At 38.8% G+C, this 25,440-nt stretch overlaps 1 protein-coding gene across 1 annotated transcript in view; it reads right to left on the bottom strand.

Moving 5' to 3' along the window:
- TNIP3 (TNFAIP3 interacting protein 3) overlaps positions 1 to 25,440 on the bottom strand; it is a 120,271-nt gene that overhangs the window by 15,095 nt on the left and 79,736 nt on the right. The window contains exons 5-11 of the mRNA XM_061421202.1: positions 25,058 to 25,135; positions 23,129 to 23,194; positions 21,549 to 21,680; positions 17,637 to 17,765; positions 12,251 to 12,370; positions 9,014 to 9,139; positions 58 to 108 (exon numbers count right to left, since the gene is read on the bottom strand). Of these exons, the coding sequence (XP_061277186.1) occupies positions 58 to 108; positions 9,014 to 9,139; positions 12,251 to 12,370; positions 17,637 to 17,765; positions 21,549 to 21,680; positions 23,129 to 23,194; positions 25,058 to 25,135 (702 nt within the window). The remainder of the gene's footprint in view (positions 1 to 57; positions 109 to 9,013; positions 9,140 to 12,250; positions 12,371 to 17,636; positions 17,766 to 21,548; positions 21,681 to 23,128; positions 23,195 to 25,057; positions 25,136 to 25,440) is intronic.

Below are 25,440 nucleotides of genomic sequence, written 5' to 3'. Positions count from 1 at the left end.
AAACTCAGAGTCGGCACTTCTAACATGACAAGAAGTTGTGAGTAAGGATCAACATACCTGTTTTAATTGCCTCTCTAGTTTTTCTTTCTCCATCTGACAGGCTTTTATCTGTGGACAAGACAAAAGCATTTGTGTATCAGAAACAGCAACTCCTGGCCCAGTTGGCAGGGATCTGCTCAGAAATCCAAGGGGTGAAGCCCTAACAATAATGCCAATAAAAATAGTTGAGTTTTGGATTTTCCAGGCATAAATTGGTTCTATTGTGAAATTTTCAAATGAAGTTTGCAAAGTTGGGTATTTTAAAATTGTTATTCCAAATTATTGTGACTACTGCAATTCTGTTTTAGGTTGATGTATTTGGATCTAGGTGTGAATGTAGATATAGACATAGATGTGGGTATATAAACAGCTTCTACTGCTTATTGAATGTAATTGTAAAGTCAATTGTATAGTCAAAAGTTTCCACAATAAATTTTAGAAGTTGCACATGCACTTAATACATGCCAGACACTGATCTAAGTGCTTTATACTTAATAACTCACATTCAAGCCTCCAATACCTCTAAATGGTACTTAAAATTTATATTCCTATTTTGCAGAAGAGGTCACTGAGGTATGAGATGCTGAGTAACTTGTTCAAAGTCACACTGTTATACTTCATCTGGCGGAGTCATCTCCCCTGAGTTCCCCCAACATCTGACACATCTAAGGAAAGCTGGTTTTTCTTGCACTCTTTAGTCATGCTGTTGTCATCCCTGAAGTGAAAGTGAAAGTGTTAGCCACTCAGTTATGTCCAATTCTTTGTGATTTCATGGACTAAAGCCCACCAGGCTCCTCTATCCCTGGAATTTTCCAGGAAAGAATACTGGAATGGGTAGCCATTCCCTTCTTGAGAGGATCTTCCAAACCCAGGGACTGAACCCAGGTCTCCTGCATTGCAGATGGATTCTTCACCATCTGAGCCATATGAATCCTTTCCAAGTCCCACCTATGGAATTATTCTTTCCTTTCAGTTCAGTTCAGTCTCTCAGTCATGTCCGACTCTTTGCAATCCCATGGACTGCAGCATTCCAGGCCTCCCTGTCCATCACCAACTCCTGGAGTTTACTCAAACTCATGTCCGTTGAGTCAGTGATGCCATCCAACCATCTCATCCTCTGTCATCCCCTTCTCCTCCCACCTTCAATCTTTCCCAACATCAGGGTCTTTTCAAATGAGTCAGTTCTTCATATCAGGTGGCCAAAGTATTGGTTTCAGCTTCAACATCAGTCCTTCCAATGAATACCCAGGACTGATCTTTAGGATGGACTGGTTGGATCTCTTTGCAGTCCAAGGGACTCTCAAGAGTCTTCTCCAGCACCATAGTACAAAAGCATCTATACGTTGGTGCTCAGCTTTCTTTATAGTCCAACTCTCACATCCATACATGACCACTGGAAAAACCATAGCTTTGACTAGGTGGACTTTGTCGGCAAAGTAACATCTCTGCTTTCTAATATGCTGTCTACGTTGGTCATAGCTTTTCTTCCAAGGATCAAGCGTCTTTAAATTTCATGGCTGCAGTCACCATCCACAATGATTTTGGATCCCCCCAAAATAAAGTCTGTCACCATTTCCATTGTTTCCCCATCTGTTTGCCATGAAGTGATGGGACCAGATGCCATGATTTTATTTTTCTGAATGTTGAGTTTAAATCCAAATTTTTCACTCTCCTCTTTCACTTTCATCAAGAGACTCTTTAGTTCTTCTTTGCTTTCTGCCATAAGTGAGGTGTCATCTGCATATCTGAGGATACTGATATTTCTCCCAGCAATCTTCATTCCAGCTTGTGCTTCATCCAGCCCAGTGTTTCTCATGATGTACTCTGCATATCAGTTAAATAAGCAGGGTGACAATATACAGCCTTGACGTACTCCTTTTCCTATTTGGAACCAGTCTGTTGTTCCATGTCCAGGTCTAATTGTTGCTTTTTGACGTGCATACAGATTTCTCAGGAAGCATGTCAGGTGGCCTGGTATTCCCACGTTTTTCAGAATTTTCCACAGTTTATTGTGATCCACATAGTCAAAGGCTTTGGCATAGTCAATAAAGCAGAAATAGATGTTTTTCTGGAACTCTCTTGCTTTGTCTATGATCCAGTGGATGTTGGCAATTTGATCTCTGGTTCCTCTGCCTTTTCTAAATCCAGCTTGAACATCTGGAAGTTCTTGGTTCATGTACTGTTGAAGCCTGGCTTGGAGAATTTTGAGTATTACTTTGCTAGCGTGTGAGATCTGTGCAGTTGTTTGGTAGTTTGAATTTCTTTGGTATTGCCTTTTTTGGGGATTGGAATGGAAGCTGCCCTTTTCCAGTCCTGTGGCCACTGTTGTGTTTTCCAAATTTGCTGGCATATTGAGTGCAGCGCTTTCACAACATCATCTTTTAGGATTTGAAATAGCTCAACTGGATTCCATCACCTCTGCTAGCTTTGTTCATAGTGATGGTTTCTAAGGCCCACTTGACTTTGCATTCCAGGATGTCTGGCTCTAGGTGAGTGATCACACCATCGTGATTATCTGGGTTGTGAAGATCTTTTTTGTATAGTTCTTCTGTATATTCTTGCCACCTCTTAATATCTTCTGCTTCTGTTAGATCCATAACATTTCTGCCCTTTATTGTCCCCATTTTGCATGAAATGTTCCCTTTGTATCTCTAATTTTCTTGAAGAGATCTCTAGTTTTCCCCATTCTATTGTTTTCCTCTCTTTCTTTGCATTGATCACTGAGGAAGGCTTTCTTCACTCTTGTTTTTCTTTGGAACTCTGCATTCAAATGGGCATATCTTTCCTTTTCTCCTTTGCCTTTCACTTCTCTTTTCTCAGCTATTTGTAAGGCCTCCTCAGACAACCATTTTGCCTTTTTGCATTTCTTTTTCTTGGGGATGGTCTTGATCCCTGGCTCCTGTACAGTGTCACGAACCTCCGTCCATAGTTCATCAGGCACTCTATCAGATCTAGTCCCTTGATTCTATTTCTCACTTCCACTGTATAATCGTAAGGGATTTGATTTAGGTCATACCTGAATGGTCTAGTGGTTTTCCCTACTTTCTTCAAGTCTGAATTTGGCAATAAGGAGTACATGATCTGAACCACAGTCAGCTCCCAGTCTTGTTTTTGCTGACTGTATTGAGCTTCTCCATCTTTAGCTGCAAAGAATATAATCAATCCGATTTCAGTATTGACCATCTGGTGATGTCCATGTGTAGAGTCTTCTCTTGTGTTGTTGGAAGAGGGTGTTTGCTATGACCAGTGTGTTCTCTTGGCAAAACTCTATTAGCCTTTGCCCTGCTTCATTCTCTACTCCAAGGCCAAATTTGCCTGTTACTCCAGGTGTTTCTTGACTTCCTACCTTTGCATTCCAGTCCCCTATAATGAAAAGGACATTTTTTGGGGGGTATTAATTCTAGAAGGTCTTGTAGGTCATCATAGAACCATTCAACTTCAGCTTCTTCAGCATTACTGGTCAGGGCATAGACTTGGATTACTGTGATATTGAATAATTTGCCTTGGAAATGAACAGAGATCATTCTGTCATTTTTGAGATTGCATCCAAGTACTGCATTTTGGACTCTTTTGTTTACCATGATGGATACTCCATTTCTTCTAAGGGATTCTTGCCCACAGTAGTAGATATAATGGTCATCTGAGTTAAATTTACTCATTCCATTCCATTTTAGTTTGCTGATTTCTAAAATGCTGATGTTCACTCTTGCCATCTCCTGTTTGACCACTTCTAATTTGCCTTAATTCATGGACCTAACATTCCAGGTTCCTATCCAATATTGCTTTCTACAGCGTCGGACTTTACTTCCATCACCAGTCATGTCCACAACTGGGTGTTGTTTTTGCTTTGGCTCCATCCCTTCATTCTTTCTGGAGTTATTTCTCCACTGATCTCCAGTAGCATATTGGGCATCTACCAACCTGGGGAGTTCATCTTTCAGTGTCCTATCTCTTTGCCTTTTCATACTGTTCATGGGGTTCTCAAGGCAAGAATACTGAAGTGGTTTGCCATTCCCTTCTCCAGTGGACCACGTTTTGTCAGCCCTCTCCACCATGACCCGCCCGTTTTGGGTGGCCCTACATGGCATGGCTCATAGTTTCATTGAGTTAGACAAGGCTGTGGTCCATGTGATCAGATTGGTTACTTTTCTGTGATTGTGGTTTTAAGTCTCTCTGCCCTCTGATGGAGAAGGATAAGAGGCTTATGGAAGCTTCCTGATGGGAGAGACTGACTGAGGGGGAACCTGGGTCTTGTTCTGATGGGCAGGGCCATGCTCAGTAAATCTTTAATCCATAGCCCTGCTCATCAACAGAAAACTGAATTAAGGATTCTCTCCTTTGGTCCTCCCATATAGGGTCTCACATTTATTACATGTACTTTTTGTACTCCAGTGTGCACTATGTTCAGTCAATTCTCCTGATTCACAGTAGTTATATTCTATAAAGTAAGCATGAACACTGAAGTAGCAAATACTGAATCACTGCTCCCAGGGAAATGCAGGCTTAGGTTCCTACCAGCCACTGGTCATGCCATTTTTGTTAATCAATCAATACATAATCTTGTTTTATGTGTGTTTCTGTTAAAGATACCTTATTTGGTGTTCAGTCACTCAGTAGTGTCTGACTCTTTGTGACCTCATGGACTGCAGCACACCAGGCTTCCCTGCCCTTCACCATCTCCTGGAGCTTGCTCAAACTCATATCATTGAGTCAGTGATGCCATCCAACCATCTCATCCTCTGTCATCCCCTTTTCCTTCTGCCTTCTATCTTTCCCAGCATCAGAGCCTTTTTCCAATGAGCCAACTCTTCACATCAGGTGGCTGAAGTATTGGGGCTTCAGCTTCAGCATCAGTCCTTCCAATGAATATTCAGGGTTGATTTCCTTCAGTATTGACCACTGTCAATACTTGCTGTCCAAGGGATTCTCAAGAGTCTTCCCAGCATCACAGTTCAAAGGCATCAGTTCTTTGGCACTCAGACTTTTTTATTGTCCAGCTCTCACATCTGTACATGACTACTGGAAAAACCATAGCTTTGACTATATGGACCTTTGTAGGCAAAATAATGTCTCTGCTTTTTAATATGCTGTCTAGGTTTGTCATTGCTTTTCTTCCAAGGAGCGAGTGTCTTTGAATTTCATGGCTGCAGTCACCATCCAGAGTGATTTTGGAGGTGAAAAAAATAAAGTCTGTCACTGTTTCCATTGTTTCCCCATCTATTTGCCATGAAGTTTAGTAAGTACTATAGATCCGTAAACAATAGCGCTATATTCATCCCTGAATGAAGCTTATCTGACACATATCTTTTCTCCAGTAGGCAGTTTGCAGCCTTCCTGCCCTTAGGAACACTGGATAGCACTTCAGCACTAGCTTGAGGGCCATTAAAAATGAGATCCCCAACAAAAAGCTCAAAAATGTGAAAAATGTGGCACTAAATAGACCATGAAAAGAACACTTTTTATAGAACGAGAGCTGAAAGAAGAAGGCAGCGTCACCATTTGGACTTCCACTGGGAATAAGTGTGTTAGGAGGTCAAGCATTTTGCTGCTCTGTGCAAGTTCACAAATGAACTTAAAGGTGGTCCAAGAATTGATTTTGGGGGTGACAAATATATTTTAGTGAGTAGGTGAATTTACAAAATTGGAACCTGCAAACAACGAGGATAGATTATACAGGTTCCCCTCACTATACTGTGGGCCTTTTCGTAGCGTGGATTATTTTTTAGTTCCTTCAAAGCATATAGCAAAATGTCTTGCAGAAAAAAAGCATCAAAATTAGATATCACGAGGTGCTGAATGTGGCAGGCTAATTATAAAACTAAATGAAACTATTATAAATTCTCCCTTCCAATAAACTATTTATGAAATACCTGTGAGCCATGACTTGGGCTGGATGTTTTTGAATAGATTTTGTTTTTTTCACTTAATCCTGAGAATAACCTTGTGAAGTCATGAGGCAAGTATCATTATATTTTACAGGTGAGTATGGTGGTGGTGAGCGACTTCACTTTCACTTTTCACTTTCAGGCATTGGAGGAGGAAATGGCAATCCACTCCAGTGTTCTTGCCTGGAGAATCCCAGGGACGGCGGGGACTGGTGGGCTGCCATCTATGGGGTCGTACAGAGTCGGACACGACTGAAGTGACTTAGCAGCAGCAGCATGGTGGTGGTAAAGAACCTGCCTGCGAATGCAGGAGGCTTAAGAGACTCGGGTTTGATCTTTGGGTTGGGAAGATTCCCTGGAGGAAATCGTGGTAACCCACTCTAGTATTCTTGCCTCGAGAAGACATGGACAGAGGAGCCTGGAGGGCTACAGTCCAGAGGGGCACAAAGAATCGGACACAAGTGAAGCGACTTAGCACGCATATGGTGAGAGAAGTTAACCAACTTATTTTAGAGACAGAAGTTTTGGAATTACATGAAACACTTTAGAGATCATCTAATTCAATTTTGTCATTTTACAGATGAAGAAAAGGAAGTACAGGAAAAAGTTCAATATTTACTCAAGGTCCTCACCAACTGTTAAAGCAGGCATGAACATCAGACTTTTTTATCCTTAGATTTCTCCTAAGCATCTTTCACTTTGCCACACTATTTTTACCAGTCATTGCCTTAAATGATAGGAGGCAGTGATAGTGAGGGAGTCAGTTCCTAGGTAGGTTGATAAGGAGTCTAGGGGTCCCCAAGGAGAGAGGGGTCTGGAATTCTCAAGGAGGAAGAAAGGACAAACTTTTTTTCTTTCTCCACATTCCCTAGGATTATATAACAATAATGTATCCTGCCTGAGGACAGTCTCTGGATTAAACCTTCTGGCTAATTCTGTTATCTTAAAATGTAAATTATGGGAGTAGGTCTGATGAGGTCTTTACAACCTCCAGACATTCTTTGGATTATATAACTTCATTGTTAACACTAGCAAGCAGGTACTCTTTCTGCCCCCTTCTGATGCCTATGTCAGAAGCTTTCTCTATCTCCTTTATACTTTAATAAAACTTTATTACACAAAAGCTCTGAGCGATCAAGCCTCGTCTCTGGTCCCAGATTGAATTCTTCTCCTCCGGGGGCCAAGAATCCCGGTGTCTTCGTGTGATTCAACAACAACCTTTCAATAGGAGTTGATAGGAGGAATCACCATCCTCAGAGATAGGAGGAATACACTCTGGTATGTAAGCAACTAGGTCAAAACAGATGGATTTGACCTAAAAATTCCTTTGGTCAAGTGGTCCATTTGGACCACAGGTAATATACTACTCAAATAAGTACTCTATTATATAATATAATGCCATAATGGCATTTAATCTGCTGTTAATACATTTAACACAGATTGTTACATCATCTATTACATTTTGTGAATTCTATCATACTTTTACCTCAGTAAATGAGACTTTTGAAGAATAAATGCTTGTACTATCATTATAAAGAAAATTTTGATAGTTTTAACATATTACTAACATCCTCCTTTAGTTCATAAGCACAGTTATACAGCACTGTGATTAAACAACACATTCATTTTGTTGATATCAAACAAAAATTACAGATGACACAGAAAGTTACTGTGGATTATAGTCTATAACACAAATAGATGATTGTGTGTTTCTAGCTGTACTAGAGTTTCTATAATGGGAAGAACATTGCCAATCTAGGTAAATACTTATCATCAATCTGATTTAATGTAGTAGAATGAATAAAATTAAAATATGTCAGGTAGTAAAATGATTTGTGCAGTGACAAGTTCAAAGAAATTAAGACAGTTCTGCATGTAAGACATAAAAATTGAGAGCAATTTTCTAAGAATAATCAGAACATTTCTCACCCACTGTTATAAAAGTAGGTTGCATGAATTACTTTTAGAAAAAGCATTTTATTATGTTTTTACCATTATTTTATTCCTTCCAATTTCTTAGAAAGGAAATGGTTGTTCCAAATAATTTTCCATGTGAAATTAGGAATTTAAAGTTAATCCTTAAAAAAGATGTCAAAGAAGAAACAAAGAATTTAATTCACAATCTATTTTGTATTAGGAAGAAGAGTATGACAAAAAGTTTAAAATCTCCTCTGAGACTAAGAATTTTGAACTTACAGAGCTGTCACAGCATGTCTCACAACAATTTCCTATCTATTGAAACACATTACATAATTTTGCAAATTAAAAATTTAGTGGTTCCTTTTATTATCTTACGGAGAAGGCAATGGCACCCCACTCCAGTACTCTTGCCTGGAGAATCCCATGGATGGAGGAGCCTGGTAGGCTGCAGTCCATGGGGTTGCTAGGAGTCGGACACGACTGAGCGACTTCTCTTTTCTTATCTTAAGCCTAAATTGTGTTAGCTATATTTCCCTCATTAACATCAATATTTACCCATTATGGCAACTTCTTGAGTCTGTGTTTAATAAATTCTATTGCACTTAATTTTAGCATGCTTACAGTTAATATTCTGTTCTAATAAAGTGGCTTATATTATCTGGCTTCCTTGAGAGCGCTCCAGTTACATTAAATCTGGGAACCCACTGAACAAAATTCTTGGTCTCACTAGATATATAAACGACATTCATTATGCATGTTTTTGGAAGATAGGAACATTCCAATGTAGTCCTTCAAAGAAAAATGGTAAGAATTTAGAAACAACTTTAATGTATTGGAGTATTTCGTCTTTGAATTTAAGTGTTATTTAGTTCCAACTCTCATTCTACCAAGATAAATATTATGAGAAAAAAGATCAAAAGAATTGGATTTTGTAAAAGACTTTGGAATCCAATTTCTTGGATAACTCTTTAATATACTTAAGTTCAAAGGAATCGCCAGTCATTTTCATCTCTTTACAAAATTGTTTACAAATGATTTCATCCCAGATGCTAATTTCTCAAAAAAAAAAAAAAAAAAAAGCCATTAACAGAAGCCGAAATATCTTGATTTTTTAATGAGAAAATAAATATAAAATACATACATGCTGGCAAAGGTTATTGAACTTATACCTGAGAATTCAGCCTGTTCAACTGGGATTGAGAAGTCTGAATAATTTGCTGTAGCTCCTCTTTTTCTTGCTTAAGTCTTTCTCGGTCTGATCGCTCCTTTTTGAAGTCTTCTTCATATATTTGCACCTAGGAAATATTAACATGCTGTTACTGCTAGCTTCCTTTTCTCTTAAGCCATTTAAATGAGTTCAGAAGAGATGCTGTCTGGGTTTGTCCAATCTGACATGGATGTCCTCTTTTCATGAATATTTCTTTATGGTGGGACTCCATCTTGATACCTGTGACTATAATTTTGTCTTTTAGTTTGTTTAGAATGGCACTTCCTCAACTTTTTTCTCATTGAGCAGTAATTCATAAGTAAATTCATGGATATTTTGAAAAAAATCCTTTCACCAATATTTCTATTGCATATTACGTGACTGTGAGGAAACCTTGACCCCCCCGACTCCATCAATGTTAAGTGTCACTGTTTTGGAACAAATCATTCATCTCTAAAACAAGGCTTTGACATATAAATATTGCTTGAAGTTCTTCAGTCAGTTTACTGACAATAGCTAAGCGAAGCCACTGAATACTGACATGTCAAAGTTTCTAAACAGAAATTATAAGTTGAGCACAAGTTAAAAATGAAAGGCTCATGTATGTGGGAAAGCAAGGGATGTTTGTTAAAGGACATTCACCAGAGTTGCCCTTTATAAGTAACTGTGGGCACATATCATAAAAAAAGAGGAATATTTTAGTGGAATGCCTCTTGAGAGGTACTCCAAATATTGTAGAAAAGTAATCAAAACAACCCTGCCCCAGAACAGATTTAATTATTGTTTGTTTTAATTGGCATGGTGTTGATTGGTGGCTTGGAGACTAGAATGTGGAGTTATGAAAACAAATGAAGCTTAAGGAGTGAAGCAAAGGAATTCCTCTAAAACTAGATTTAAATTATAACTTACATGAGAACCTACCAGTTAGATGTTTGTCTATTAACGTTAAACCACATTGCACCATCATCACCAACAGTGCAACAAATTTTAACTAAAGGGTTATCAATTTTATGTTAATAATAATAGAACAAAGAGTAATAGGCAAGAGAGGAAAAAATGAAACATTTTATATAGCTCTATATGCAGATATACATATTTAATTTCAAGCCTTTTTTCATCAGAAGCATTGCAAAAGAACTACACACAGTCAAGCTGACATTTTGTTTTCTGGTGTTGGCTTTTTTTTGTTGAGAGTAGCAGTCTTAGGCACAGATACAGTTTAATCAATGTATAATTAATAAACAATTACCAGAGGCAACTAAAGTGGGAGAAGCCCATTGATTAGACCAGAACACACTTATAGTGATGTCATCACTTAGGTGGCCAATTCAAGCTCAGTTTCTTTGTGAATTTAAATCCTCTAGAGTTTCATGCAGCACTTGGTGGTATAATGATGGTAGGTATCCAGTTAGAAATGTGCACAGTTAAAATATGAACGCAGAAAGCTATCAAAAGGGCCAAAAATGAAGGAGATTAATTCTGGTCTACTCTTGGGGGTTATGAAAAAAGAATACTTGCCACTGTCTCTATCAAATACAAACTAAACCATTGCTGTAAACACTGCACGTAAGAGCAACTCTCCTGTGTGAAATTTACATTATGTGAGAGCAATGAAGATGACTCGAGTGTCTGAACATAAGCAGTCCTTTATTCAGAGGAATCCTGGCTTGTGCCAATGATACTTCAGGGGTTGAGAATCTAGCAGAGTTTTAACACTCTGACTGTACCCTTATTCTCTCCATGGGTTTATTTTTAAGCTGTATATTTGATCCTGAATGTAATGAAGCAGATTATTCAAATGGAGTTGATAGAAGAAAAAGATCCAGCTTTACGTCAAATGCTCTGGATAGTTTAGATTTATAAATAGGTTACATTCTGTGAAGTAATAAGAGTAACGTGAATAACAATATCACAGTTGCTCAATTTCTCTATGTATTGCATCAAGATTTCCTTGTAATTGGCACTTGCTCAGAGAAAAACAGCCAAAAAGTTACTCCCAGGGACAGCAGAAAATCATACATATCCACTCTTCATTCTATGACATCCTGCCCTGCAACCTGCCATTGTTAATATATCACCAACAATGTGTGCTTCGAGGATTGGAATTCCTGTATTTATCAATATCACCTTGAACTGTTCCAGCCTTTTACCTATATTAGTTCATTTTACCTCTCATAGGAAAAGAGATGTGATATGCTTGAGTGGCCCCGTGGCTAAGCCAGTTCCAGCTGCTGCTGCTAAGTCGCTTCAGTTGTGTCTGACTCTGTGCGACCCCATAGACAGCAGCCCACCAGGCTCCCCCGTCCCTGGGATTCTCCAGGCAGGAACACTGGAGTGGGTTGCCATTTCCTTCTTCAATGTAGGAAAGTGAAAAGTGAAAGTGAAGTTGCTCAGTCATGTCCGACCCTCAGCGACCCCATGGACTCCAGCCTACCAGGCTCCTCCGTCCATGGGATTTTCCAGGCGAGAGTACTGGAGTGGGGTGCCATTGCCTCCTCCCCAGTTCCAGCTAGATGAACTGAATCTAGGCTCCGGTAGTTTAGGCAGTGCTATGTGCCATAGCCCTGTGCCCCTGATGCATGCAGGAGCTTATTAGAGCATCCTTGACTCTTGCTGTGTACTTGGCAACAGTGAGTGAAGCAGGGTGGGTGGAAAGGAGGAAGCCATAACTCGTCAGTAAATCCCCAGGCAGTGCCATCCATATGTGGGAGTAGATAAACAGATGTGCCTCCTCTGTGATCAGTGCAGAGTATTCCCTTTAAAACTGCCCTCATTGTTCCAAAGCCTGGAAGGTCTGCGGCTATGGAGGAGCACCCCAGCTGCTACCATTTTCTGAAAAGGTCCAGAGTTTGGGTTAATAGTGTCTTCGAAATAAATTGTGTCTGCGTGAAAATCTCTGAAACCAGCACTAATAGAATTTCAGTAAAAGGTTAATTAGCATGCCCTTCTTTTAAGTTGTGTGCTCTTGGGCAAGCCACTCAACCCATCTGAAATTCAATTTTCTCTTTTATAAAGTGTGAGAGTTGGACTAGTTGATCTAAATTTTCCCATAAAGCTTTAAAATTAGGTAATTATAATTAAATACATGCAAAAACCTTTGACACAATGTGAAAAGCAGGATTTCTAGAAATGTCTAAAGCAGCACATGAACAACAGGCCCTAAGTTCTCCTCAAGATTGCTCCACTTTCAACTTCTCACCTGCTGTTTGAGAACTTCCATTTCTGTTCGCATCTCCTCACGGCTGCACTCCATTTCAGACTTCCCCAAACGGTCCTCAGGAGATGAAGAACAATCCACTTTCAAGGCATCCTGCAGAGCCTGTGTTATAAGATAAGCACACTGTTGACCTAAGAGTTGCCACATATGTATTTCTCTGCAATTATTACAATCATTTCAAATGCACTCACAAGGTAGAAGTTCATTTTTAAAGGCCTCACTAAATAACATTATTCTGATTTTCTAGCATATATGCATTTTTTCCAGAATCTCTGTCTTTTCTCCATGATGGTGTTTATGTTATTCAATTCTCATTGTTACCTAAGAAGGTTTTTGATATTACAGACCCTCCCTCCCACCTGACTAATCATGGCTCTGCTTCCGTCAAATATATGCTCAATCAATAAAGCTCAAACTTTAGGAAGTGTCAGAATCACCCGGAGAGGCAGCAAATATGCCCATCTCTGGGCATTGTTCCCAAGGATCCTGAATCAGTATATGTGGGGGTTGGAACTGAAAATCTGCATTTTTCAAAAGCTGCAGCTGATGATCTTGGATGACATTCTGAGTAATATATTTCTGCTATATAGCCATGTCCCTTACAGGAGAGGTGGGAATCCATGCAGATTCGTTACCATTAGATCTGTGGCTGTTCTGCTCTGCACTCGTTCAGCATACCATGCCCTGGCCTAGCTACAGTTATATTTATTCTCCAATAAAACATCCATTAACCCACCACAGGGTAGAGAGTTGTTGTTTAGTCGCTAAGACGTGTCTGACTCTTTGTGACTCCATGCACTGTAGCCTGCCAAGTTTCTCACCCATGGGATTTCCTGGGCAAGAATACTGGGGTTGGTTGCCATTTGCTTCTCCAGAGGATCTCCCTGAACCAGGGATCAAACCCACGTCTCCTGCACTGGCCAGGTGGATTCTTTACCACTGAGCCACCAGGGAAGTCCACAAGGTGGAGAGAGTGCTCTGCTTTCTTGATATTCAGTACAATTTGGTGTTTTCACCATGGCGTGAGGAAGTGGAAGAAATAAGAGACTCTTAGATTTGCCAACCAGATCATCATCCTTACTCATAAATCCATGGTACTCTTACATATACTACACTTTGTCAGATTATATAAAAGATACTCTCTCTATTCTGAAGACCTTTGCCTTGTGATGAGTTAAATAAAATGGCTGCCAAAAATGGTGACAGAACATATCTCATCTTGTTGTGATATCAAAGCCCACACACAATACAACTACTTGCTCCTTATCGAATGAGTCCTCTATACAGATAGGACAAGTTCACTTCCAACGCTACAAGACTGTACTTCCTCTGTATCTCGTTAGTTGCTTCAGTGATGTTCATTTGATGATTCTACTAGTAACTCACTTCCCTGCATTACTATGTAATATGGTTGTAAGGTTAGAAAAGTAAAGTAAGTTTATGGTGTTAAATGTGTATATAATTAAGACTAGAAACTTCCTAATAGGATGTCATCTAGTCTATGGATGCTGTCTGCTGCTGCTGCTGCTAAGTTGCTTCAGTCGTGTCCGACTCTGTGCGACCCCATAGATGGCAGCCCACCAGATTCCCCCGTCCCTGGGATTCTCCAGGCAAGAACACTGGAGTGGGTTGCCATTTCTTTCTCCAATGAATGAAAGTGAAAAGTGAAAGTGAAGTCGCTCTGTCGTACCCGACTCTTAGCAATCCCATGGACTGCAGCCTTCCAGGCTCCTCCGTCCATGGGATTTTCCAGGCAAGAGGACTGGAGTGGGGTGATGGATGCTGTCTAGACTGATATAAATACCATTTTTCAGGAGGTTGAAAGAAAAACAAGAACTTTTTTCTTCCTCCAGGAATTCTTAAAACAACGGAAGTTGTTTAATAATTTGTGTTTTGTTAGAATGTATTGCTAATCTACATAGTTCTAGGAATTATCATGATAGCTATACTTCTGATTAAATACCATTTTTCAGGAGGTTGTAAGAAAAACAAGAACTTTTTTCTTCCTCCAGGAATTCTTAAAACAACAGAAGTTGTTTAATAATTTGTGTTTTGTTAGAATGTATTGCTAATCTACATAGTTCTAGGAATTATCATGATAGCTATATTAAAAAAAAAAAAAAGTGTTAGTAGCATCAGAGTCTAGGTGGGGTGAATGAAGTGAGTCAAGGTAATCAAATATGCTGGCTCCTTATTCTACAGCTATAAATAGACTTTTTGTGGGTCTTGTAATATTTGAATTTCCTGATCTACCTATTCAGACTTCTAGAAATTTTGCAAATGAATCATAAATGAAAGGTGAGTTTAGCAGATATTTATTTCATCTTGGGGTTTTCCAACTTCCCTGAACAAATAACTGTAACTTATTCTAGAACAGCAGTTTACCATCAGTACAGATAAGATATACTAAACACATTGATGGTGAGATGGCAGACACGTCACTTCTGCCCATGGGTGGCACTGGTTGACTGCTACTGCTGCTGCTAAGTCACTTCAGTCTTGTCCGACTCTGTGTGACCCCATAGATGGCAGCCCACCAGGCTCCCCCATCCCTGGGATTCTCCAGGCAAGAACATCGGAGTGGGTTGCCATTTCCTTCTCCAATGAATGAAAGTGAAAAGTGAAAGTGAAGTCGCTCAGTCATGTCTCACTCTTAGCAACCCCACGGACTGCAGCCTACCAGGCTCCTCCGTCCATGGGATTTTCCAGGCAAGAGTACTAAAGTGGGGTGCCATTGCCTTCGCTGACTGGTTGACTAGCCCCAGGTAATTTTTCTCACTTAGATTAAACATTTGGATTCTCTTGTCCAGACTTCATGAAAACAATACCTTTAGGTATCTCCTTCAAAGCAAAAAAGTAGAACTGAGTACATGTACTTGTGTGAACTTCTGAAAACCATCTGCTAATTGCTAAGCTGACATGCTATGCATTTCTGCTGAGAGACTGGGTTAGCAGGCAGTAAGTTTGAGCAAGCAGGGTGGGCCCCAAATTCCATCCTGTGATGAATGGTGTGCACAATTAGCTACCCAAATCATCATTTTTGAGTAACTTCTATTTATTACAGTGGTAAAAGAGAAAAGAAAAATCTACAGTATAAAACAGAATAATTTCTTACATTTCATTAGACACTAAATGAGAAAAAAATCTCTTTGTACTAAATGAAAAAAAAGAGAAAAAATTCTTTTTATGGCTCATCACTTTTTATCTGTATTTAAAAGTGACAGTTGAAGGTATAGATGTGGGAGATGAAATCTCTTCTTGTTTGAAGTACACTTTTATGTTTTCTTACTACTCATAAATAAGAGTAAAGCATTATGCCTATTAAAGCATAAATGTCAGGATCACAATTGGCTATTGAACATATTACGTTATCAGCAAATTACATTAGTTAGTTAATTCATCCACTCAACAAATATTTAAGAACATATTATGAGCCAGGCCCTGTTCCAGGCACTTTGAATACAGCAGTGAACAAAAGAGAGACACTCAGGGCCCCCTTATGACTACTGTCCTTGTGTGTCTCCTCCTTCAAACAATAGGTATTGATAGTAAAGTTATATAATTGCATTCTTACAGAGATGAATATGTTAATATTAATACGAAATGTTTTTTCGACCTAAAACTTTCAGTTTTTTTCCCTCTGACCTTAAGAGAAAGTAAGCATCTCAATGGGCCACTAAAAGTATTGTGAGTACTCAACATTGGGTCTACCATGCCTAGCAGAGATGTCTGCCCTGCAAAAATCCTGCCCACATGGCGCTTACAATCAAGACTGGGAGATAGCAAGCAAATATGATAATAAACATGAGATATTTTGCATGTATTAAATAGCAATGAATTCCAAGGAAAAACTAAAACAGGAAATTTTAGAAGTGTAGTATATAATTTTAGTTAGGATAACCAGAAAAATCCTCTTTGAGAAGATGACATTTGTATCAAACTCTGAATTTTACTCAAATTAATTTTTCTTATTGAGATTTCAGGATTATAATCATGAGCTATTAAGTTTTTACTTATTAAAAGTTTTTATTTTGTTGACTATAAAAGCAGATACACAGAAATTAAGGTTATATATGAGCTTCTTGAGTTAAAAACAGAGTTCTTGACTGTTATAATTTATACAGGCTTTATATCCTTATGTCCACATTTAGAGAAACAGAGAAGAGAACTAATAAGCGATGACATACCAAAAGTGGGAGAAATTTCAAGTATAATCTCAATTAATGTCAGTTCCTCTCATTCATTTGCAGAGAATTTCCAGCAGAGAATAAGAGAGAAAATCCATTTGCCCTGAATCTGTATCTCTGAACATTGATTTTCTCTCTTAAAGGATAGAGAAGTACACTGTTTATGAAGTCAACCTCCAATTTCTCACTTTATCCTGAATATTAGCTTGCCTCATAAACAGATCAAATACAGCATCACATTTGTAAAGCGTCCTATCAGCTGTACAGGCACATCGTTAACACTCTGGGAATCTTTAAGTTACACCTCTGGAAACTCCTCAACTACAAGATGGCACACAGTCCAAAATGCAAGCCCTGAGCACGTGTTTAAGGCCAATCACCTGCTCACTTTAGCAGACAATTTCTGTTACTTTGGCCAAGAAATACCTAGCTTGAGAGATGAACATTTCAACTCCTACAGGTATTTCTATGTCCATGTATGAAAAAGTCAACAGCAAAGGGTTTAATTTTTTTCCTCTGAACAAGTCAGCAGTCCCTTTCCACAGAAAATTAAGGTTTAGTCCATGAAACAACACACAGACATACACACTCACAAGTCATTCTTTTGCAGCAATTCAAAGGTGGCTCCTTTGAATAGTTAAGTTGGAGCGAAGGCATTAAAATCACCGGCATTTTCTTAATAGATCTATCCCCACTCTCCCCCCTAAAAGGCTTTTTCTCGGAAAGGCCGTCATTCTTGGATTTGGCATTTAGCCTGCTTCCATATAGTCTGCTTCACACCTAGCAGCTCCACAGTGATGACTTTAAAGTGCAGTCTGTTTCCTCAGGAAACTTTTGTGGTTGACCAAGACATACACTACTCTTCGCAACCACCCACTTGTTTTATTCGGTTCTTTGAACTACCAAAAAAGAAATTCTTACTCTCTTTTAATAATATCTCCTTATCTTTTTCATGACAGTCTTTGCAGGGACACGAATTCACCAAAAAATCCTTAGCCAAGTATAGCTGAACGAGGAATATAGGAGAGATTTATAAAATTACAGAGACCTTTTGTGCAAGCCCCCAAAGCCTGTGAGCTGCATTGCAGCGTGAGTGGATTTTGCTGTGAGTTTCAACCCAGAATGTACTCTTTATACAGAAACCTCACATTTGACCTCTCCAACTTCACCTGGCTTGATACCTTATTGAGGCGTTTTATTTCACATTCATAATGTTGCTTCTTGTGGTTCATGAGAGCATTTTTTTCCTTCAAAAGGTTATTCTCTATCTTCAATTCATGTAATTCTCCATTTAGGCTCTCCTTTTCCTTCTGAAATAGAAAGCAAGAAAACAAATTCCAAATCAATAAAATTCAGATGAGATGATTTTGTAGGACTACTACTGAAATTAAAACAACAAAACAAGACCTACTAGATTTTCACTTAACATCCCACTTGAGTAATATTCTCTGGGTGGGCTTCCCTCATGGTTCATCTGTAAAGAACCTGCCTGTGAATGCAGGTGATGTGGGTTTGATCCCTGGATGTTCAGGTGATGTGGGTTTGATCACTAAAGAAGGAAATGGCAACCTACTTCAGTATTCTTGCCTGGAAAATCCCATGGACAGGGGAGCCTGGGAGGATACAGTCTGTGGGATCTTAAAAGGGTTGGATGTGAGTTAGCAACTAAACAACAACAACTCTGGGTGGAAGTCAGGATGAGGATAGAAAAAATCTTTGTATTATCCTTACTGCTACTAAGTTTTGTGGCCCCAGAACAATATGTCAAAATCCCCACTCCTCACTTCTAAGGATCAAATAAGTCTGCAGAATAAGCTATTCCCTATGCGATGAAAGACTGATTCACTGAAAAATAACTGAAAGTTTTAAAATGCAAAACGTGTCATTGGAACAAAAAATACCAATATCTCAAAGCCCTGTTTCATTCTGGCCTGGAGAGAGACAGAAGAGGATAAAGGATAAAACCTCAGACAATAAGACCCTACACCACAGATAATTAGTCAGAGTGCTGTATTTTTGTGATGATTACTTTTAAAATGTACAAATGGGCTGGTCCAACTGCCATCACTCCTCCACTTTTCAGAACACCTTCAAGCAATCCAGTGTTTTAAGTACCTGAAGCAAGGCTGGTGGCTTAGACACAGGTTCTGGATTCAGACAACAGCTGTCTCCTATCTCTTAATTTTATATTCTGGGCAGTAAACTTTTTGTTGAGTGAATTGGATTCTTAATGAGAAGAAAATTTTAACCTAATAAAATAAATATTCCACAATTTAGGTAAATCTATATGTTGAAATATATTGTTTTAATAGCTATTATTTCCCAAAACAATGATTTAAGAAATCAACTTTAGGTGAGTTGTTTTCTTTAAAAGTGAAAACATTTCTATTTGCCTTTGTTTAACCAGACTAGATCTATATGTACACCTAGAAAATTCACCAATCTTTTTCTAATTTAGCATAGCTTAAGAGAAAATTATTTCAACTAGAAAATGATCCAAATGGCATAGGGAAGAAAATAACCATGATTCCTGTGCTGGATATAGATGGAACAGAAAGGAACTTTTACATGGCAGAAATGGAATTGCTAAACTTCGCTTTCTTTGGACACTGTCAAAGATATCCTTAGCAAGGTGGGAAATCTGAAAAAACATTGTCATGTACTAATTTGTGAAACTGCCTTAAGACTGGTACATGTTGTAAAACACAACCACTTCATCACAATATCAGTCACAAGACTTCACCTGAGAAAATTAGCCTTATTCTTCTTTTTCCTGTCTGAAAAAATGAGAGGCCGTTAGAGCTCAAAGGCCTCTGCCCTGTTCCTACAATATCCATGAAGTCCCATCAGTTCAGTGAAATTCAGTTGCTCAGTCGTGTCTGACTCTTTGCGACCCCATGGACTGCAGCACGTCAGGCCTCCCTGTCCATCATCATCTCCCGGAGCTTGCTCAAACTCATGTCCATTGAGTCGGTGATGCCATCCAACCATCTTATCCTCTGTGGTCCCCCTCTCCTTCTGCCTTCAGTTTTCCCCAGCATCAGGGTCTTTTCAAATGAGTCAGTTCTTCGCATCAGGTGGCCAAAGTATTGGAGCTTCAGCTTCAGCATCAGTTCTTCCAATGAATATTCAGGACTAATTTTCTTTAGGATTGACTGGTTGGATCTCCTTGCAGTCCAAGGGACTCTCAAGAGTCTTCTCCAACACTACAGTTCAAAGGCTTCAATTCTTTGATGTTCAGCTTTCTTTAAAGTCCTACTCTTACATCCATACATGACTACTGGAAAAACTTTGACTAGACTGACCTTTGTCAGCAAAGTAATGTCTCTGCTTTTTTTTTTTTTAATTTAATTTATTTTTTTATTGAAGGGTAATTCTTTACAGAATTCTGCTGTTTTCTGTCAAACCTCAACATTAATCAGAGGGGTGGGATGGGGAGGGAGATGGGAGGGAGCTTCAAAGGGGAGGATATATGTCTGCTCTTTAATATGCTGTCTAGGTTGGTCATAGCTTTTCTTCCAAGGAGCAAGTGTGTTTTAATTTCATGGCTGCAGTCACCATCTGCAGTGATTTTGGAGTCCCCCCAAATAAAGTCTGTCACTGTTTCCATTGTTTCCCCATCTATTTGCCATGAAGTGATAGACTGGATGCCATGATCTTAGTTTTCCGAATGTTGAATTTAAATCCAAAATTTTCACTCTCCTCTTTCACTTTCATCAAGAGACTCTTTAGTTTTTCTTTGCTTTCTGCCATAAGGATGGTGTCATCTGTGTATCTGAAGTTATCTTGATTCCAGCTTGTGCTTCATCCAGCCTGGCATTTTGCATGATGTACTCTGCGTGTAAGTTAAATAAGCAGCCTGACAGCCTTGAAATACTCCTTTACCCAGTTTGGAACCAGTCTGTTGTTCCATGTCCAGTTCTAACTGATGCTTCTTGACCTGCATATGGGTCTCTCAGGGGGCAGATCAGGTGGTCTGGTGCTCCCATCTCTTGAAGAATTTTCCACAGTTTGTTGTGATCCACACAGTCAAAGGCTTCGGCATAGTCAATAAAGCAGAAATAGATGTTTTTCTGGGACTCTCTTGCTTTTTTGATGACCCAGTGGATGTTGGCAATTTGATCTCTGGTTCCTCTGCCTTTTCTAAAACCAGCTTGAACATCTGGAAGTTCACAGTTTACGTATTGCTGAAGCCTGGCTTGGAGAATTCTGAGCATTACTTTACTAGTGTGTGAGATGAGTGCAATTGTGTGGTAGTTTGAGCATTCTTTGGCATTGCCTCTTTGGAATTGGAATGAAAACTGACCTTTTCCAGTCCTGTGGCCACTGCTGCATTTTCCAAATTTGCTGGTATATTGAGTGCAGCACTTTCACATCATCATCTTTTAGGATTTGAAACAGCTTAACTGGAATTCCATCATCTTTACTAGCTTTGTTCATAGTCGCATAACTATAAAGTCCCATAACTAAAAGTAAAACCAGCAGTCCACATTAAGAAAAGGCATCATCTCAATGCCACTTTCTAGTTCTCAGGAGGACTAAAGGACCGTTCCAATCTGGAGACTGGGGTCAAGTCCCATTTTCCCATGTGTTACTTATAGACATTGACAAGCCGTCTAAACTCTACACCTCAGCCTTGTCATCTCTAAAATGACAAAGGTAATATTCTGCTCACAGATGGGCAGAGAATGTTAAATGAGATGAGGAGGATGAGGCATTTTTCAAAAATGTTATCTTTTTAGGGTGACAAAAGTCATACTTATTTGTAAAGCTTCTTGTAAGGTGAAAAGCAGCTGTACAAAGATTTGTCAAATTATCAACAATAGCAGTAAAATAAATCAGTATGAGTAAAAGCAAAAAAGCAAAATGAATTTTTTCCTAGGCTGCAATACCCTAGAAAAACACCCCCAAATCTGTGGCTTGGTTCTCCCTGCGGATGGAGCCTGCTGAACGGCAAAGGAGGAAGCGAATCCTTCTGATTCTAGAGACCTGGCCCCTGGTTTGGGCCCTTGCGAAACCAGTACACCCTGGCCCGTCGGTGGCAGGGGCCCCGCCCTCCTGGAGGCGGGGATTCGCTCCCGAGCCCCGCCCACCTCCGCACGCCGCAGCGGCTCACTGGTCCTGCAGTGCGGCGGGAAGCTCTCCCTCGGGCTCTGCAGCCGCTCCTTCTCCAGTGTTCCCAGGAATCTTTCTGCGGAATCCAGTTTCGATTTCAGCTCTGCGACCTGCAGGAGTGGTTCACAGACAGCTGCAGACACCTAGTCCGAAGCCCACCAACCCCTGTATTTTTCCCCAACCTAACACCCGGGGACAGAACTGGCTCACTCCTGGGCATCCCCTAGGGAGGGGCTCTTCTTCCCACTGTCCCAAACCAAGATCAGGTCTTTTGCTGTTTTAAAAAATGCTTCCTCTACAAGAGGAAAAAGCAAACACCAAAACAAATTGTAGGCTCCTTTCTCCAGACTACACCCCTTTGGAGGGAATAACCCCTTAGACCTTACGGGAGCCATCGAGGCTTGTCATTCTATTTTCAACTGGCAAGGTGTGCCTTGCCTGATCTGAAGAGGGCAGTGAAGGATGGAGATCAGTGAACGTGCTTACATTGCAGAACAACAGATACGGCCTTTGCTCCTCAGTAACCTACAGCACTTGACCTGCTGTGCGGTGCGTGCTAAGCCTCTTGACCTGCTATTAAATTCCAAATTAGGTGTCTGGGTGACAGGGGTCCAGCGAGAGAAGCCTTAGGATCAAGCACTTCATCAAAGATGGGGAGTGTGACCATTTTTAACCCTGGGTCTTCACGCAGCTGCAAGCCCTTTGGGAAGGTAACTAAATGTTTTCTCTGGGATCATGTGATTTAAAATTTGGAGATCAAAAGCTGCCCCTCTGAATATTATTATATAAGGTGGCTTGGCCATGGCCTGGTGTAGTGAAAACTATCCTGCTTTTTCTAAATGTAATACTTTGAGTATCAAAATGGGGAAGAAAAGAGCAGTTCTGCTGTATTTCTCACGTGTGGTCAAATTTCTTAATTTTGAATTATTTAGGGAGTTTACTTTCTCTTCTCTCTCTTTTTGAAACATGAAATGATTTTAAATAATAAATTGACTTTTCCTCTTTAAATATATTTTTTTCCAAAAAAAAAAAAAGATTATTTCTCACAAAAACAAAAGTTTCTTGTCTGAGAACATGCTTTAGAGAGAAGAGGGTTTTGCCCCATTTTCCCTCACTCACTGTTAGCATTCTTTCCTTATCTGTGGGAAACAGCTTATGCTATAAAGAATTAGAGAACCAGCCTTGTATAAAACAGTATGAACTTTAAGCCATCTCTCACCTCACATATAACTTTGTGCTTTTATGGCTGCTAGTAACAGAGCCAGGATGCTCTGTGAGCTATGATAAATGTGCGTAAGAACTTCGAGATATTGCTGGAGGCTATTTTTAGTATCTTTATTTTTACATTCTCAAGACAATTCACTGACACCTTTGCTTCCTTCATTAATCTTCAGTACCAAGAGGCCAGTAATACACTCAGCACCCTCCCCCTTATCATTTTTCAACAGATGGCTGGCTATTCACAAATCTCCTGTAGTTGAAATCAATGAAAATCTTCACATATTTGGCTCACTCAGATTATTGATTTAAAGCAAATACCAAAAAGAGAGGTGTTTACCTTTCTTTCATATAACTCTTTCATGCTTCTAAATTGCTGATCCCATTGCTGGTTAACTTCCAGGAGCTGAAATTATTAGAATTTGGTAAATTAACAAAGGATTCTACCCAGTTGGAAATTTAGTCAAAATGAAATCACTTTTTGAGGTAAGATTTTGGAAGTCATTGGTGAAGACAGTATTCTTTCCACCAAGTTCTGGTAGATCTGGAATGAGTTAACACATTCACTTTTCATAATTGGCTCACATATGAAAAACTAGTACATCTTAGGTATATCTTGACTAGTCAGCCAATCAATTTATTAGAAACTTTTAACTTTGCATACTTATTTGAATTTTCATCTTCTTTGTTCAATCCAACTAGAACTTGATACAAATTGCATTAATGGTTTTCTGTAATATTTATTCATCTTTGAAGTCTTTTTTCAAATCTTTCCATATTTTTCTATGTGCTTACCTTGACTATTATAATGTAATATTTCTTATAGCTTTTAAAGGCAGAATTTATATTAAAAATTCCAAGTCTCATTAACTGATAATCATTTGCTTGCAATAATGTGTTTATTTTTTTAAAAAATCAGTACATGATTTGTATAATATACTCAACTAATAGATAATATCACTTTTTTGAAAGCTTAGATTATTCGAGGAATAATAGTTTTGTCATAAGACAATTTTAAAAGCAACTTAGGCTGCAAACAATTTGAAACTTTGTTTCAAACTTCAAAACTATGTGCTAAATAGATGAAAGGAAAAACACTATGACCTCTTTTTAGTTTTCTAGTCAGGGAAGTCTACAGCTTTCTACTTTAAAAGAAATTCCAACAACTATAAATATAGGAGAGACATGGAGAAGATAGATATAATGACTAAAAAGGTAACAAAACTTTCTCTTAGTTACAAAACAAAATATCTCATCCAGAGTGGCAATAGCTAGGTAACTCTGATGCTAGAAATAAATATGACTTTTTAGTATAAGACTATATAATACTAAAAAGTCATATTTATTTCTATAAATAAATATAGAAATAGCTAGGTAGCTAGGTAACTCTGATGCTAGAAATAAATATGACTTTTTAGTATAAGACTATATAATACATTCACTTTTTAAAGTCATATTTATTTCTATTTATTTCTTATATTTAGTATAAGACTATATAATACTATTTTATAAAGATCCCCGAGCTGCTGTCATTTTAGGGACTAACATTTCTGTGCTCTGGCAATATTACTTTGCTGAAGTTCAGTACTTCCTCAGAAGAGCACACTATTTTACGCAGTATCAAAGAAGGGTGGAGGACACCGAAGAAGAAGACAGAAAGGCTGTAATATAGAAAATGACTTAGAAAAGGAAGTACCAGATCGACAACTCGGTGCCAGAATTGTTAGTTTTGTACCTCTTCCTCTGTCAAGGAGAATAAAGAAGTTCTAATATTCATTAAACTCAGAAAAACAGGACTCAAAATAATATCCATTACATACCCAATGACGTTTTAAAACAAACTTCTTTTGTGATAATGCTCCTTAATCCCTGTTGGTCAGATGCCAACTCATAATGTCATGGTACCCAAGTCAGCTATACAATAAAGCCTTAGACAGTTTGAGTTTCAAGGTGTGTCAAGTTGCAGAGCATTAACAGCCCAGATGATAAACTCATCTGGCCCATGTGGAAGAAACATCTAATTAAAAAAATTAAATTATAATTATTGAATTTATGGGTTTGTCATTTTTATTCATTTGCACAAGCACTGAGAGACCAAGTAAGAGACGTGTAGGTGAGTAAGAAAGAAGCATTTGCCCTCAGTACAGTGCAGTCTTTTACCCTGAAGACACATACTGCAGCCAACAACAAAAACAAAAGGCACTAGGTGCCTCTTATTCTCAGCATTCATTCATGGCCCATGTGGCTCCAATTCATATTGCAAAATTACCTCTTTTCTCTGCTTTTCCAGACATCTTATCTTTTGTTCAAGAGAATTTAAGTTCTTTCTTCTTGACGATTGAGCACACTTTAAAAAAAAAGAGCAAAGCAGAATAGTCTATCAAGTAAACAGGAGAAATGCTGCCTTTCACAAGCTCTCATGTTGTACTTTATAAAAATTTTGCTAAAATATTATCTCCTTCATAGAGAGTTGTTGATGAAAAAGCTTTATATTTTAGAAACTCTTTTATATGAATTAACTACCTAGATAATTATTGAATAAATTACAAATGTATCTATATAAGAGGTAAGCAAGAAATTAGAATTTTATGAATTTGGATTTCAATCATTTTCCCCCTAAAATGAAAATACAGAATATAATGTATATAGAAA

Source organism: Bos javanicus, chromosome 6 (assembly GCF_032452875.1).
Source record: "Bos javanicus breed banteng chromosome 6, ARS-OSU_banteng_1.0, whole genome shotgun sequence".
Classification (NCBI taxonomy): domain Eukaryota; kingdom Metazoa; phylum Chordata; class Mammalia; order Artiodactyla; family Bovidae; genus Bos; species Bos javanicus.
The sequence above is the reverse complement of the archived record's forward strand: the minus strand, read 5'-3'. Positions and strand labels throughout refer to the sequence as shown.